This window comes from Ambystoma mexicanum, chromosome 9 (assembly GCF_040938575.1).
Source record: "Ambystoma mexicanum isolate Mex_15411 chromosome 9, UKY_AmexF1_1, whole genome shotgun sequence".
NCBI lineage: Eukaryota > Metazoa > Chordata > Amphibia > Caudata > Ambystomatidae > Ambystoma > Ambystoma mexicanum.
The window spans coordinates 812253549-812271833 of record NC_090931.1 but is presented as its reverse complement, the minus strand read 5'-3'; the positions used below and the strand labels follow the sequence as shown (position 1 = coordinate 812271833).

The 18285-nt window shown below is 47.1% G+C and overlaps 1 protein-coding gene across 3 annotated transcripts in view; it reads left to right on the top strand.

Moving 5' to 3' along the window:
- SATB2 (SATB homeobox 2) overlaps positions 1–18285 on the top strand; it is a 444828-nt gene that overhangs the window by 264682 nt on the left and 161861 nt on the right. For all 3 annotated transcript variants that reach the window (XM_069615807.1, XM_069615806.1, XM_069615805.1), the window contains one exon: positions 3896–4051. In XM_069615807.1, coding sequence (XP_069471908.1) covers positions 3896–4051 — 156 coding nt within the window. The remainder of the gene's footprint in view (positions 1–3895; positions 4052–18285) is intronic.

The following is an 18285-nucleotide window of genomic DNA, read 5'->3' as shown; positions in this document are numbered from 1 at the left end:
ATGGGTTGGCAGACATTTTTCAAAGTTACTTAACAAAAAGCAGACATGTTCCCCCTTGAGTAGAGCTTGTTGCTAGGGAAGTGAACAGATTTTCCCCATAGTAATGCCCCAATTAAAGATACCAGACCTATTAAATCCATAGCCATCAATGTTTTTTTTTCTCTGAGCAGTGGGGATGTTTGTTTTTTTTAATCTAACACCATTGGAGACCACAGTATACTATTAGGAGGGCAGGAAACTTTTCAGAGCATACTCCTTCAGTGTTGCCTGCAGCCAGAAGGCTAGAATGCACTGTTTAACCCTGGATAAAGAGAGGGTGTCGAAGCAGGCCTGCCAGCAGTCGGATCTACGCAATGGCAGAAGCTTAAAGCATACTGGGGGGAGAGGCGTCTGGGAAGGAACAAGTGATACTTTTTTGGAAAACATGGCAAGTAATGGTACACTGTCACAACATCTTATATCCTACTTCCATTTCTGGGCCTTAATTAACAATCTTCCGTGCCAAAATGCGTGCGTGAGCACAAAATGTGTCATTACCATTGTTCACAATAATCATCAGTATGCACTGCCACCAGCCGAACTAAACAATAGGAAAGCAGATCCAAGGAGCCTTTGATATTTTAATTAGGCTGCCGATGGCCGAAGGAAGGTGTGCCTTTCCCCTTCTTGAGATGCTTTGATGTATCTGTGGCTGTCACGTTCCTTCTGAACATGACAGGGGAGGACGGAACCTGTAGGCTGTATCCTCCCGCAGTACACATGACTATGCGTTTCATGCGGTGAGCAGAGAAAATGTGTGCGGAATGGCCTCACACATTTTCGGAGGTTGATCTCCCATCATTAATTGCCATTATCAAAAAATCAAAAAAGCCCAGGTGAGTGCACACTCCCTGGGCAGATGGTCGAATTCCTCACACTGCCCTAGGATAGGAGTGGCAGGGCAAGGCTATGAAAGGTTTAATTGCCCTTTTGTTGACAGTCTTCATTGGTTCACATGAGTTGGCAGACATTTTTGAAAGTTACTTCACACAAGCAGAAGTCTTCCCCCTTGGTTAGAGCTTGTTACTAGGGAAGTGAACAGCTTTTCCCCGTAGTAATGCCCCAATCAAAGATACCAGACCTCTTAAAGCCATAGCCATCAATGTATTATTTTTTTTTCTGAGCAGTGGGTGTGTTTGCTTTTTTAATCTGCCAACATTGGGGTCCAGTGGATACTATTAGGAGGAAAGAATACTTTTCAGATCATACTATTTCAGTGTTGCCTGCAGCCAGAAGGCTAGAATGCGTTATTTAACCCTAGAGAAAGAGAAGGTGTCGAAGCAGGCCTGCCAGCAGTCGGATCTACAGAATGGCAGACGCTTAAAAGACACTGATGGGAGATGCGTCCGGGAAGGCTGGAAGGAAGTGATATGCTTTTTGGAAAGCATGGCCAGTAATGGTACACTGTCACAACATCTTATGTCGTGCTCCCATCTCTGGGCTTTTAATAACAAGTTTCCATACCAAAATGTGTGAGGGGACAGAAAATGTGGCACTGCCATTGTTCACAGAGGAATGGATATTTTTAGTTTCAATTTCTCAAAGCCTAGAAACTGTCACAAAGTTGACAGAGATAACAAGGGGGGTCCTGGGAGACTCTCTGCCAGACATGAGTCCTGGTTACAAGAGCCTTACCCAGAGTCTTTAGCTCACTATCTTTCACAGAGAAGAAATATCCCACACATATCAGTCTTTGTCCTGCCCTGGGGCAGTCCAGCACCGAAATGATAGGCAATTCTCCTCTGAACAAAAGTACCAACAGCAACCCCAGACACGTGTTTTGGTCTGGAGGAACCTCATCAGTAGGGTGTCGCTGTGCCTCTCTAAAAATAGTGAGCAAGGGGTCAACGTCTGGATTTCCCTAGTAACTTAGGGTGAGACCCAGTTACTTGAAATATGCAGATAACAAGGGGGTCCTAATGTCTGGCAGAGGGACTCCCAGGACCCCCCTTGTGAATTTGCAAAGTTGTCGGAGACAGACCTTATGAAAAAACTTGTTGATCAAGGTAGCTCTCGATGAAGGGCTATTTCGTGTTCAGTGTGGAACAGCTATTGATGTCTAGTTGCAGAGTGTTGTAAAAGGCTCACGCCATGAAAGAGGATAATTGCCTCTGCACCAATAGACTGTGGCACATTCCCACAGAAACGAGGGCTCCCTCTGTTCCTGAGAGAAGACCTCTGTTCATGGTACAGAAGAGCTTGGACTACAACGTGTTAGTTTAGATGTAGGTTAGGTGCACCTTAAAAGTAGGTCACACAAGGGTCTTGAATGGGACACGATATGTAACTGGAAAGCAGTAAATGGTAGACAGTTGTTGTCAGGTGGCATCACTCTTGATTCCGAGCGAACAATGAAGCAGCATGCTGTCCAGGTTCGGAGCCCTTGCGGGCTTGTTAATAAACTGCTTGGTCATATTTGACCTTTTATGTCTCATGAGAATGCTGCCATCCTTGCCACTGTCCTTATAAACTCTCGCCTGGATTACTGTAAAAGCCTTCTGAGTGGCTGCTCTCAGTCCATGCTATCTTCTCTACATGTTGCCCAGGGTAGCGCAGTTCGTGCCATCACTGGCCTGTCTAAACATGCCCAAGTCACAACCACAAGAGGGGACTTACATTGGCTTCCTGTCAAGCACAGAGTGACTCATAAGCTCCTCACTCTGACCCATAAGCGCATTCTTGACACAGCCCCCAAATATCTCTCTCCTTGTTCGCCTCCAGCACTAGACTGCATCGCAGACCCTAAGATCCAAGAATCAGTTTAGGCTTGTACAGCCTCGGTTCAGACTGACTAAAGCAGGTGGCCTCAGCTTTGACGTGCTAGGCCCTACTGCTTAGAATTCACTTCCGTTAACTCTCAGAACTACTAACACGACCATTGATTTAAAAAAAGGGCTGAAGATCCTACCTTTTAACCATCCGCCTAATTAGGTGCTTGGCTGACTTCTTCTGTAGATTGCCTCTCACTCATATAATCCTGACCCTGACTTCCGTCCTACCTAACTATGTTTGTTCTGTTTTTGTTTTGTGTGCACCCTGAGGCCTGCGGGCATGTGGCGCGATGTACAAAAAAATCAAACAAATAAATAAATAATTAAATAGAGTGACGAGAGTAGCATGTTCCTATATTGCAGGGAGGACACCCAATGCCAGCAAGAGATAAAATATTACGAGAGGTGGCCACTGATTCCTAAGCTAAGTTGGCCGGGGCAAGATTAAGAGGAGGGCCACTGCACAAGCTTATATCCAGTACGTTTGAAATTGTTTAAAGACAGATGCCGTAATGAAGTTATGGAGTGATAAGCCACAGTTTACCTGTCGATACCCGGAGTGGTTGCCGGGGGTGTTTGAACGATCCTGCTGCTGAATACTTCTTTCGACTGCAGAATCTGAAGACAACACAGGACAGTACATCCCAGCACGTTAGGCGTCCATGTGGCACCCATGGCACTCTTAGTAGGCACATTGTCTAATACTTGCAATAGGCAGTAGACCAGGCTTCACCACATCTACACGCACTTACATGTTCTATTGCAGGAGTTTGCAACCCTTCGACTTGCCAGATGTTTTGGACTGTGACTCCCATGATCCTTTAGCATTGACTATGCTCGCTAGAGCAGATGGGAACTGTGGTCCAAACCATCTGGAGAGCCAAAGCTTGACAACCCCTATTTATTGCAATGTGGGAGCAACATTCCATGAAAAAGAAAGCTGTATGAGATAATGGCTAGACATGGCCCCTGTGTGGCGCATACGGTTTGGCATGCATTTTGGGGAAACCCTCTGTTAATGTCTGCACAGGTGGCTAAACTGAACTGCAGAGCTTCCGTTAAGTTTTTTATGTTTGTATCTGTAGCCCAAAACGTCAACGCCGACGGCCGAGCTGCCTATTAAAGCGGAGGGCGGTAACCTGAACATCACAGCTGCCATTTACGATGAAATCCAGCAAGAGATGAAGAGGGCCAAAGTGTCACAAGCGCTGTTTGCCAAAGTGGCTGCCAACAAAAGCCAGGTGAGTGCAGTTCCTTTGCTTGGATGGAACCCTTCTGCAGGGGAGCTCTGGCCCAGGCGCCTGGTGCCGGGCTCTGCCTGGCAGTGGGGGCGGGGCACAGAAGGCATGGCTCTCTTATTGCAGGCAAGACCAAGGGGGGGATTTTTTTGTTTAGGAAATCGTAGTGGCCCAGTATTTGTATAGAAGAAATAATCCCTCCCAGAGAACTTCCATTTATTATTACCGGATTGCGCTCAAGTGCATATTTTATTTTCATTTTTTTTTTAAAGCAATGTCTCCTTGTCCACGCAAACAAAACTTTATTTGTTTTTATATATATTTGTTTAAATATTTAAATTCCGGTACCGGCTGAGTGTTGCTGGACAGTGGTGGTCTAGTCTGACCATACGATCATACATTGAATGTCCTTCCAGCAGGTGTAAAACACAAGTCTTTCTTTCATGTTTAGTCTGAAGAGCCATCTTAAGATATTGAGCACCTAGAGAGTAGAAAGAGTGAAAATGATTAAGCCACTTACTAATGTTAACATGTAGGAATGCCATGGATGTAAATTGACAGTAACTGTCGATGTAAACCCCACACAGGCTTTGTTCTTGAATACATACTCTGTTCTAGTTGCAGCAGTAGGTGTTTTAAATGTTGCATCTCTCTTACTTTCATGAGAGATTGGCTGGAGTGTTTTTGCCATTAATAATGTCATAAATTGTGTCATATGTGATGCCATCGGTGATGTGATCTGTGATGTTATCATGGTGCTTAGGGGCTGTGAAATGGGGGCTCAACTTTTTTAAATGAATATATGAATATATACATATCTATATATATTACATGGCCAGCGGTAGCGGCCGTGTAGTTATGGTTAAGTTGCTCCTCTCATGGGAAGAGCAACACTATAGCACTTTGAAGAAGAAGGAATCCAGGGTGAAGAGCTATATAACAACATGATCATTGTATTATTACTTGGCAGGTTCAGACAACAGGAGATCACAGGAATGCATTATTAATAAATACATTGGTCATGGCTTGTTCTTATTAAAAAATAACATTGTATTCATAGACAAATAGCACACATTTATACTTGAAAACACCTATAGATAGCGAAAGATACATGCGTAAAATAATGACATCAATAGATTCAGAAATAAAAGTTCAGGAGTATCTCTGCTCTGCATTCCTCTCGAACAATGCTGGCTGAGAATGTCAATCCCTGATTCCTGTTGGCAATGACAAGTCTCCGTACCAGCTGGACGCTAGCGGTCCTCGCGGCAGGTCAGCTTCAGTGGTGAGAACCCGCACGGTTCCACAGCGATCCAGCTTTGCATTGCATCAGCACGGCTGGGCCTATGATACAGAGGATGGCGCTCTACACGAAAGCTTCAATGGAAAACCAGGGTTAACATTCCTGTGGACAGCATGCTTTAGTGAGAATGCGTGGCCATACTACAATACCATTATCAATGGGCTCCAAGTGATACACCCAAAAGGGTGTGGGGGCAGCACATTGCTCATACGGCATCCGTTCTCAAGGATGCAGAACCTAATGGGTCAAGTTAAATGTGTCACAGCTCTACACTCGCATGAAATGCTCTGATGTAGAGGAGGTGCTTTTCAGGTCATCTGGAATGGCACCAAATCTTAGGTAGCAGGAAATCATCATTTGCGGGATAGCGTCTGGGCCGGATGGCTTTCTTTGCTATGCATAAAGTGTTAAATGTGGTGACAATCAGGGAGATCGACACTCTCCCAAAAAAGGTCTAGCACATGCGGTGCCAAACAATGTGTTAGGGTGGGTGCATAACTCCTACTTGGCAACCTCTAATGAGGAAGGTCTGGCACAGAGGGGTGCACCTAATCACACAGGCCTTAAAGTGGCTCCCATATGACTACACTTCAAACGGGAGTCACAAGATAGTGTTTTTTCTGTAGTCGATGATATCCCAAGAGTGTGCAGCCACAAAACATCTATTTAATATACTTCTTGTTTTTCTCAACTAACCTGATGAAGACCTCAATCAGGTGTTGTTCGAAACTTGTGTCGACCTTCTGCGAGCTCCCTCCCCTTTCTTCTCCTTCTCTTTTCGCTGTCTCCTCCACATGCTTTTCCACTCTTGGAAAGAATGGTATGACTCATGTTTTTTTTAACAATATTATGACATGTAGATCTATAATTTTGTCATGATTGTTTGCATGAACCTTTGAATTTAATCGTGTTTGTTGTGCATTCGTCATTTCATGATTTTGTATAAACAGGGAGAAAGCGATCTGACAGGTCTTACATAAGTAGCACCCACATCTATTAGAGAATAGCTGAGCTGGATGTGAGTGCAAACTTAGGACACGTTTTCCTTCATTATTCTCAAAGCGTCAGTGGTTGCAGTTTCGAAAAAAAGGTGCGGAGCTATGGTTTTTGATAAGAAACGACAGAAAAACTTTGCGGTGGCACGATTAGAGCAAGTCCTAGAAAGACAAATACAATCCGAGTTGATATTCTTGGCTTCATTCATCGATGGAAACCTTTTCTTGGAAGGCAACTGCCCACCAGGGACAGTGGCAACTGTCCACCCTTGAGCACCATGTGATCTAGGTCAGGATTAGCCACTCAAATCAGGCAAGGCAATAGAAAGATGGGATATTCGTCAAGGTCATTTCTCCTCATCTGCCCATAGGTACGTGACCCCCACCTCTCGGCTGTGTTTTTCAAATGTATTGTTAAAATATCTGCCTCAATGTGTAATGGAATATCTTTGCCAAGTTAATCCCTGCACCTTTGCTTGTTCCAGTCAGCTCAATGGATACCCTTGAAATTCTTGCTCAGAGGAAATGTGCCTCATATTTCAAGCTAGGGCCTCCTTAACGGGGAGGTCAGAGTGGTATGTAAATGGAAATTATCCTCTGATATGGCACAGACAGCCAACGCCTGTTTGAGGTCCTCTGGAAAAATCTTTTTGAACATGTGTTCGGCCTCAGCAGAAGATGTAATTGTTGGACAATCGGGAGGGTTCCTGTTCATGGCCACAGATGAGTGTGGATGGTAAGGATAACCTCTAATGTGGAATGTATGGTAAGGATAACCTCTAATGTGGAGTGTATGGTATGGATAACCTCTAATGTGGAGTGTATGGTATGGATAACCTCTAATGTGGAGTGTATGGTATGGATAACCTCTAATGTGGAGTGTATGGTAAGGATAACCTCTAATGTGGAGGTTATGGTATGGATAACCTCTAATGTGGAGTGTAAGCACACATTTTAGAATCTGCTTAGATCATGTTATGGGTCTGTTTTTGCTAAATGCTATAACCTATTAACCACTAATAAGCAAATCGCACTTGTGTGTGGCTATGTGGGTGTGTGTGTTGCCTTTCACAGTGTATATTAATGACATGTGATATTTACTTGGGACCCCGATCATTCAGTTGAAGCAGTGTGCCACAGGTATGATAGCATACTTCTGAGACTGACTTTGAGTCTTGCCGTTGAGTGCTGTACAAGCTGAAGTGCATGGCGGTCAGTCGGCATATGTCAATGTGGAGTGAATTAAAGTGGTTGGTACGTGCACCTACAGTGGCTGGCATGTGTCTACCTAAGTTAAAGCAATCAGATGTCATGCTTTGCCAGGACAGTTCTGTTTCCTTTGTCCACCTTACCTGTCTTTTAAACTCATCATATCTAGAAGTCAGTGCAGTGCAAGAAACCTGGTCATCACCAGGCTGAAAAGCAGGAAATGCAAGATAGAAAAGAACAAGGGAAAAAAACCTTCTCATGTCATGCACCCACCATCTTGAATACCATCTTGACACCAATCAGGAGCAGAGATACAGGACTTCACTCTTCAAAGACGACCCAGTGGTCTTGCATATTAATGGGGGAAATGTCCTCCTGATGGGGCTTCCAATTGCTCACTTCGCTCCCCTAAAAGCAGTCAACCACGCTCCAGCACGTCTAATTACAGGTTGTGGAAATTTGACCCAATCACCCAATCCTACGCAAACTATATTGGCTTCCTCTCCAGTAAAGGATACTGTTCAAGACTGCATGTATCATCTACAAAGCAATCACGAGAAGCACATCAGCGTATCTGGTGGCACACACTCCTCGCACAGCAAATCAACCAACCGGCTTGAATCCCAACTCGCCCGCAGAGAGAGGTCCCACAAACAATCCTTATCTTGACAAGCACCCACCCAGTGGATCTCGAACCCGGTATCGGCTCGGAATGCCCCCACAATTCTCCAATTTTGTAAAACTCTCAAAACCTGACTTTTTCCACAACACCTGACCAAGGACTAATCCCAATAGATGTACAGACCGGCGCACAGACCGTACCTCACAGTACTGCACTACTGTTAAAACTACCAGCCCGTAAACTGGCTAACTACACTCTGTACAGCGTTTTGCTGATCACAAGCTAGGTTTGCGCTTTAAACAATACTATTAAATAAAAACATGTCATCAGCTACTGATTGGGTGCCCCAGCAGGGCCGATGCATGTTCCTCCTGCATTTCCTTCCTCTACGGATTATTGTATCCCCTGCCCCCTCCGGTGTACAGCACACTGTTGTTCGCCTACTAGACTTGGACTAGAAAAATCCCCCTGCACACATACATCTAACTTGACATCTCCACACGTTTCTGCACATTATAAACTTGTCGAGGATGTCCCAGAGATGGTTTGGGGGAGTTTAGCACCAGCGGTAAAACACTGTAGACTCTCGCATTTCAACTGACGGCCCTCTTCCTTGTGATTTACCTGACCATCGAAGGGATGATAAGGGCCTATTTACTGGGTCTATGTAAGTTTGCCGACATTCGTTTTTTTTAAAGACTTTAAAAAAAATATATACTTTTTTAAAAAATGAATCCCATTTTTTGTATGTTTGGGCCCCCCCGCCCAAAAACGCCCTTCCCCATAATATAAACCCTACCCCAACCACCTTCCCACCCATTCTAACTTCTTACGCCATCCGCACAAATATTTCAAGTTTTTTCGATTCAATAAAAAAAATGATTGCATCGAAAAAACACCTGGTGGCAAATCAACATGTCGCGATACCTTATTTACTAGCGGCTTTCTAGAGTTCTTTGGCACCAGGCAGGGCCCAGGCTCGCAGATATTGAATAGGCACAGCATGAGGGCACACATTCGGAGGATGTTTGCCCTGCTATAACATGCGCTCTGGTGGGGGGGGGCAGCTTCTGTCAGAATACTTATGTGGGGGATCCCTGGCCATGCTCCATTGTCAGCAGATCTATGATGTTGTCCCAGGTCATGCATCCAGGCTTGTTTCTATGCGTTGCCCTAAGATTCTTACAGTGTTGTGTTCTCCATTATAAAAGCATCCCTGAAAGTCCCAGAATTCAATGTTAAAACAAGGACTCCATGAGCTTATCACACATGCCAAGTGACAATTTAAGAGCTCCATGACTGTCATGGGAAGGAAAAACGAAGCATTGGGGGTCCTTCAAACTCCAGCCTAGAGTCGCCAGGAGCTGTGGCTCTCGTTTTACTCTGTTTCTATGTCTATGATTGTAGTACTACTTCCATGTTGGCAGCCGCCTGACCTCCAGGTTTTGAGCAGCTACAGTAATCTAGAACACACGCCAGTGAGTCGCATGTGCTGTAAAGTTATATTCAGAGTCAATCCCATGTACCAGAAGGGTAGGGGAAAGCACAGAGGATACCCACTCAGAATCCCATGTGGCATAGAGCGCAACCCAGTGAGAGGCGAAGCTGGCAAACAAATCAATCCTTTAACTGCATACACAGGACTTGGCAACGTGGCACACTGAAAGACTTTCTACTTTGTAATTCATGGCATATGTGGAACATGGACTATAAATCTTAAAAGGGAAAATGCAACAATGGTTTTCACGACAGTGCCCTTTCATGTCCTCGTTACACTATTTAAACTCCTCAGCGTGCTTAATGAAAGTTTAAACCCGAGGGGGCCTACCCACACCCCGAGAATAAAAGGGGTTTCCTCACTGGCAAGCATGCGACGAATGATGACAGTGAAGCAAATGTGTTCTCCTGAGCTCGAGGCGTTTCCAGGTGGTTTCCAAACGTTGGATAAGAACGAAGCAATGCCGAGGAAACAGGGGGCTTGCAGCGGCATTACACCCGCTGATTAAGGCTTATTTTATTTATATTGGAACACGTGTTGGAATGATCGGATCCTCTTCCCTCACTGTGTGTCCTCAGTCAATGTTTGCTTGACCTCATTGGTTGTGTCCTCAGTCAATGTTTGCTTGACCTCATTGGTTGTGTCCTCAGTCAATGTTTGCTTGACCTCATTGGTGTGTTACGCGAATGTAGTACATCTCGGACTTCCACAGCAGTCCATTTTACGGCTTCAGAGGATACAACTACTAGGCCACACCTCTCAACTCAATCGCATTTGGCGAGCGTCACCTGCCCTGGACGGCAATTCCTGATCCTCCGTTGATTTCAATGGGCTTTCACTGGCCAAGCACAGAAACAACGGGTTTCGCCTGCGGTGGACACCCACTTTCACGACTTGGCCCGCTGGCGTAGATTTCCCTCCAGCGTTTCCATGACTACCGTTCAAGAGATGGGTGGATGATCAAGCCCGGCATGTAGTCTGCACAGGCTACTTTAGGCAAGGATCCCCTTTTAGGTGGATTTCTCTCATGGAGGTCATGTAGAAGCTTGCCGTTGGCTGGCCAGAGTCTTCTGCAGGCACCTATTTTTCGCAAGGCACGGGTCCTCTCCTGCCATTGGTGCAAATATGTGGTGTGTCCTCCTTAACTACGTACACATTTGAACATCACTCCATAGCCCGGACATACCATTAAACCCTTGCATTCACCGTGTAGCCGCCACTATGGTTTTCTGGCTCTCCAGTATGTCCTCTGTTCTTAAGTGCAGCTTTGTCACAAAGATACCCCTTCCGGGATCGACATTTGCACTTTAAACATAACAACCCAGTGGCATGACACAGAATTGGTTCACGTCCCTCACTCCCTTTTCACTCAATGGAGATCCTGACGTGCTGTCTAACCAAGGGGTCGTCCGTGTCCCCCCTATTTTTACAACATAGACTTACATTCGTTGGCATCATTGATACATTGAGGTGCCATTCTATATGTATACTGACGACAGAACCTGGGTGAACTTCTTCAGGTGAACTCTGAATCGCTCAAGTGTTTACTGATTCAGCCAGACCAAACTTCTTGAACCTCCTTCGAGGTTCGGTAGGAGTGGTATTTGGTGGCATCACCAGAGGCTATATAAGAGGCCCACGTGGTTGGAGTTCATGATCAGGCTTGTAGGTAGAAGGCGGTGGCTGGACGCTTGGCTAGTGTAGGTAGTTAGCAACAGGGTTTTACTTTGCAGTGCATTAGGGTAGTTGAGGAAGAGGCAGAACTAAGAGAGGTTGTGCATATTTTTGAATGCACACACAGATACACAAACACACACTTGCCTTCTTGTATCAAGGCAAGAGATTACATTGAGGGGCCGTATCGGATTGTGCAACAGAGGTCATCCTGTTATGACTCTTCAGGAGAGAGCTCAGATGTATTTGGATGAGTTTGGAAGTTGCCTCAGTAGGATAGCTCAGGGTCAACGCAGAGCAGCACAGGTTCGATCCCCGGGTCCGCACTTAGAAACCTCATTTATCCCTGGTGGAACCTCTGTTTTTTTAGCATTCTATATTTTTGTTCATAGGTGCTTGAAGCTCCAATTTGACATACCACTTATGGAAATGTGGCCCCCAGAAATGTATGCAATCTTGGAGACTGGGCCTTTCTAGGAATATATACAGCACTGACTCAATTTTCCAATGGCTTGTATGCAGTCACCTAGTCCTAAAAAAGGGCAAGTTACGGGGCAAGAATTTAGTGTGCATACATGGCTCCTTGAGATTAATTCACTTGATTGGCTGTACTGCTTGCTCTCTCTTCTATCACACGGTGGTAACCAGTGGTAACCTGCATGAACAACACTGCTCTGGAGGAAATGCTGAACTCCAAAAGCCTAGTAATTGCGACAAACTATTGCCCATTTATCTCACCTAACATTACTACTTGATCATTTAAACATATTTTTGAAAACATATGAAACTGCAGAGAACTGAAGTGATGTTGTGCATAGTTTAGATGTTAGCGCATGGCGTCTGGTGTTTCTGTAACGCGTTAGTGATATTTTCCTCTTATAAATGTAGGACTACAAGTGGTGTGATGTGAAATGGTAGGACTAGCAACTTGAGATTGCTGAACTCTGCTACTTCTCTATAGACTTAAATATACATTCCAAAAGTACCTGTGATATAGTTGCCTGCTTTTAGTCATTTTTTGACACATGCTTGCAGTTTGTTTTCGCGCCTGGTGACTGTAATCGACAGTCCAACAGAAAAAGACATTTCAACGTGGCAAACAAGCAAGCATCATAGACAGAAGGCGATAGCTCTGTCAAGCTTCTTTTTTAAATTCAGTTTTTTTTTAAATTGTATTTTCTTGAATGCATGTAGCTATCAGTCATCCAACTGAGAACGGTGGACATTTGCTATAATTAATGTATGCTAACCAGCCATTACCACTTCCCAGGAGATCTAAAACATGTCAGAAAAGAGGGTACCTCAAAAAATATCTGTCCAAACCATTGCTCTGTATGCCCAAAGAGCAGAAGGACTAATTTAACATGACCAGATAGCAAATATGCCACAAACCAGCGACTGGAGACTCAGACGTGACGGCAGTGCTTTCAAAACCTTCCTCTTTGCCTCTGCATTCTCTCCCCCTCCCTGCTAAACTCTTGGCAGAATGGTACCGGTTACCTGGCCACCCTTTCTGATTCTCGGGCCCAGGCCTGCCAGTTGCCCACCTGCACTGCCTCCCTTGCTACCTCGGCACCTGGGGACTGTTTTTCTGTATCACTACAGTCCCCCTACCAGCACTTATGTCTGCACTTACCTTGCACTTGCCACCAGTGGCCTTCTTTCTTTTTTATTTATCTTATTTATTCTACTATCCCTTGTACTGCACTTTTCTCCTCTCCCTTCCCCACGCACTTTTCCCTCTCCCCCTCACCATGCACTTGCACAATCTGAATGATACCTGGCCTAGTAGGATCGTTTTCTGTCTTCCCTTTGTTTCCCCTCCCTTGCCTTGTTGCGCCTTGAAACACCTCTGTATAGGCGCGTTATAAATGCCATATCATATCATATCATATCATGGACCCTGTTGGGTATGGTCAGCTCATATGATCCAAACTTGAGTGGGTCATCATCTACTCTTCTGTTAGTGTGTCTAATAGCGGATTAAGTGTCCTCTCTAAAAATAGTAAAGGGACTCTCTACTTGTGCACGTCTTATAACTCTTGTTGAGGGGCACCATCATTCCTCCTGATCTTCCTTCGGCCTTGTCCGATTGTTTCAAAATGTGAGGATCGTCTAGTATAATAAACCCAGGACCTTCCAGCTGTTTGCTGACCTGCTCAATGACACCTCTCCTCTTCTGCTTTTCAGGATCCTTGTACCCTATGCACTTGCCTTGGCACCCGTCTCAATTACATCTAAGCTATCTTCCGAATACTCCAGAAAAACTCATGGAACTTTCCAAACCATGCCTCGTTGAGTCTCCTTCCTCAGGACTGTTGTTTTTCAGACTTCGATATTGGTAAAATATCCTCCGACTAGCATCTCTATAAGGGAATCTAGGAACGTGTTAATAAAAAATAAATACAATATCATGACATTCGTTAACTGTATAATGGAGAGCAGTAACACTGTTCACCCCTACCCTGCTCCACAAAAAATGCTTCCAAGAGCAACCGGGATACCTTTCTTAAGCGACTCTTCCACAGACCTACCATCTGTGGTCAAGTGGCACAGCGAGTAGAGCGCCCGCTTTGACACCCGTTAACGCAGGTTCGAATCCCGGCGGGGCCAAACTCAGCCTTTCATCCTTCCGAGGTCGATAAATGAGCACCACACACCGTGGGTAATAATAAGCAGCGCTCAGATACCTGAGGGTTTGTAGCGCTATATAAAAGCCTAATTATTATTATTATTATTATTATCTGTTCAGTGGTGTTAGGAAAGATTTCGTAATTGTAGGGAATTTTCCTTCCATGTGGCAACCCCTAAACTTTTTGCTATTGTTTTTAACCTTGTTCTTGACTTTGCCAGAGAAGTACAGCCTTCTGCCGCACTTCTCTGGGCTTTCGCTCCTTTCTTACGGGGAAACTGACATGCCCTTAAAACAGTCAGTACCGGGGAACGCTGTTTCCCGTAGTTTCCTTTATCATGTTGCGGCTTTAGTGCAACATGATACAAGAGGGCACTGTAAGCTAAGTTACAGCTCTCTTGGGTCTCTAGCCTTCTACAGACCCTAGATACTCTTTTAGGATGGTATTTGATCGGTGCAAGTCATTCAGGGACTCGAATGGTGGCAGCGATCGTTTTGTTTATTTTGAGCTCCTTTTGGCGATCTGAGCACGTTTTTCGCACTGAAACCAAAATGGTGGCCTGGCTCCCAAAATGGCCAGACCACGAGGCTCCTTTGTCTTGTCCACTGACCGTCTTGCTCCCGTCACCTTCCCCAGGTCGAGCGACCCGGGGCCTTCCTTATTTGGGCATGTACTTTCCCGCAAAACGTGGTTGCTTTCGCGGGCTTCTACATGTCGTTTGTGTGCCTCCAGGGTGTGGGCTGGGATGTCTGGTCCCAATACACATCCTGGGTGCCAGAGAGTCTAGGGTGGTGTGAATGCCTGGGACCACCGTGGTCCGTGATTGGTCCACGTATGGTATGTGTGCTGATGAGCGGATCTCCCATTGGCTCCCCTCCGTTTTGGCGCGAAGGGAACCGTGGATAAGAGGGGGCTGGAAACACCACTACCATGTCGATCTCCTGAGTTCTCACGAACGAAGGAATACAGGAGCCAAGTATCCTGCAACCAAGAGGCTGGACCGAGGAATCGCTGGTGACCCGCTGAAGGAATCCTCCTTTGCACTGCTGTCGTCCTGTGAAACCCTTTCCTCCTTTGATCGAACCAGAAGGCCTGTACTGGTGCTTCGACCTTTGGAATAGCAGGAACAGCTATTCCCGGCGACTTCATCAACTCCTGCCAAGTAAGCCTTCGGAAGTGTCTCTGGGCCATCCAGTTGACTGACCAGCTTAAAAGGGAGTCCTGCTCTGTAACTGCCGCCAGGTTGTGTTGTATTTCGAGTCCTTGTCACTCTCCCACGCTTCGTACACTTGGCGTTCCCAAGTCTGAAGGGAGGAGTGTACATTTGGCTTGAATACACACAGCCGCTCCGTTGTCCTGCTGCGGCAACAAACTGTGCTGGTTTCGTCGATTGGGACGTCTTTTTGCTCTACATGACTACGAGGCGTTCCCTGCTCTTCTGAACCTGCCAGCTGCTGAAACTAATGTGGAGAAGCCTGGGTCTGCTTGCTTCGGGGACCGGTGAGTAGTTTAGCTAGGATCTGGTCGCCCTCCTGCAGTATCCCATTGCTTTTCCCTGCTGTGTAAAAACAGCACCCTTTTGGCCGTACTCGCGCTCTGCTTCTGCCCGCTGTGGAGGCTGCGCTTGAGTTGCGGAACCTGTTCTCCTTCTGCTGTGCACTAACCCGAACTGCCTGACTTCCTCCGAAGAGCTTCCCCTTTTGCCCGTTGGCACCGGCGTGGCAGGTACTTTGAGCACAAGGCTCCACTCTTCGCAGGGCTCGGACTTCCATCTAGTTAGGTGCCTCTGAAGGCGAACTGAGTCTAAAGCGTTATCGCACTGCCTGTTTTCCTTTCCTTTCAGGTGGACTACATATTTCGTGCTTTAAACGCTTGCGACTGTGTATTTGTATATATATTGGCCCTCATTACGACCCTGGCGGAAAGTGACTCACCGGACCGCCACAGCGTAAATAGCGTTTCCGCCATTGCAAGAAGGAGCAAAGTGCGGCCCATTCCGACCCATCGGGCACGAGCACCACGGCATGGCGGAAGTGCAAAGTCCGCGATGGCGGAAATGACCCCAAAACGGCCCACACCGCCGCCGTACGGCGCCCTAGGTGCAATACCGCCACCCATCACAGCAGACACCGCAGTGTGCGCCTACCGTAAAGTACGGTGACCGGAAATATACGGAAACGGAAGTTAAAACACGGGCCCGGAACGGGAAACAACCCGCCGTACACCTATAAAACCACTAAAACCACACAACCACTAAAATCACCACCCTGAGACACAACCCAACCCGTCATCCACCCTAGCGAAACCAAGAAAAATGGGAAAAGTAGCGAAGAAAGCGTGCGACCGCAAGCGGCAGGTCCACTTCTCCCGTGAGGAACTCACCGTGCTAACAGAGACCCTCCAGGAGAATGCTGCCGTCGTCTTCTCCACGCAAATGACCAGGACGGCACTCGCAAACAAGAAGGCCATATGGGCTCTGGTGGCACAGCGGGTAAGTGCGGTGGGGACCGCACCCCGCACCCCACAGCAATGCCGCAAGCGATGGGACGACCTGCGGATACGCGTCCGCAGCATACTCTCTGCCAACCGCAACATTGCCACAGCCACCGGGGGAGGGTCGGAATCACCAATCAAGCTGACCCCCTGGGAAGAAATCTGTGCCTCCACCATCGGAATGGAGAGCATAGAGGGAGTCGGAGGGATGGAGAAAGGAGTGCAGACATCCGAAGATTCAGGTAGGTGGGCCTAATGAAACAATGCTAAATCCACAAAGTCCATCCATTCGAAGCACCATGTGTCCCCATAGTGCAACAGAAACACATGTCCAGGAGAACGTCCACACACATTGGCCTGATAGCGCACGTTAAAACCCACAATAAATACATAAATAATTAAAAACCCCTAAAACACGCACTACACGTGCAGCAGGCACACCCTAACTGCAGGCTGCCAAACAACTGCACCCTCACTCCACACACAAATGGAAGCACCTCCAAGGCCCCGACCCAAATCACCCTCAGGTACCACCCCAATGCATGTGATACATTGCCATTCCAATTCCCACAGACCCACCAATAACCCTCGCCCTCCTTTACTCCACCACAGGGTCCGATCCAAACGACGAGCTGCAGGACACCCCTACCAGCACACCTGCAAAGAGGGCCAAGACCGACGGCCAAAGACCCTCCACCTCAGCTGCACGCATCAAGACACGGCAGCAGCACAAATCAGGTGGCAGCACACAGGAGGGAACATCAACAGGCACCCCAGCAGCCAGCATGGCCACAACACCACCACCACAGGTCCCCCCAACGGATGCCACAGAAGGCACTGCCTCCGGTGGCAGCAGCACCATAGGTGACACCCCATTGATGGCAGCATGCTCCGACACAGAAGACGGGGATGTCGAAGTCAGATCCATCCATGACCTGTCCCAATCCCCCTGTCTGTTCCATCCCGTACTACATGAGGATACCACGCAGGGGCACCCACAAGACGACGACTGGCCATCCCCCACAAGCCCTGTGGCAGGGCAACATGAGGACAACAGCCCCTCTGTGACACCCCCGCAAATGGCCATGGCCCAGCAGAGGCAACAGTCCCTCGATCAGTTAATCGTGCAACAGCAGCAACTGGCCACGCTCCTCAAGGACCATGCCGATGAATGTGGGGGCACTAAGGCAGACATAGAAACATCAACTGAGACACTTAGGGCACAAATGGAGAGAGGCACAGAGACACTAAGGGCACAAATGGAGAGTAGCACCGAGAGCCTGAGAGTCCAAATGGAGAGAAGCACCGAGAGCCTGAGGGGGGAACTGCATGCGACGTCCAAAGACGTATGTGGTGAACTTGCCGCAGTGCGCCGTGTGCTCACTGAGCTCTCGCAAACCCTTAGGGACATGCATGGACGTGAGCAGGCAGAGACATCATCCGTTGCAAGTTCCGTCCAGGGCAGCCCCCAACGTAGATCTGGGAGGAACCTGCGCTCCACAGGCAGGGGTGCCCCTGATACCCGCAGAGGGGGCTTGCAATAGCGACTGCCCACGGACGATGAGCATCTTTGGACACTGGTGTTCGGGGGGGAGGTGGGAGGGTGGAGGGGGTGTGTTGGGCTCACTTGGGTGGCGGGTCGATAGGGTGTACAACATGATATCACATATGCCATAAAAAGTGCACGATCAACCAATGAGATGTGTGGACATTGATCTTTGTGTACTAGGCCATTATAGGCGTACAGTCCATATTGTGCATGTACCAGACACACACAGTGCCACGCATCCCGTGTCCATGTATCAGCCAC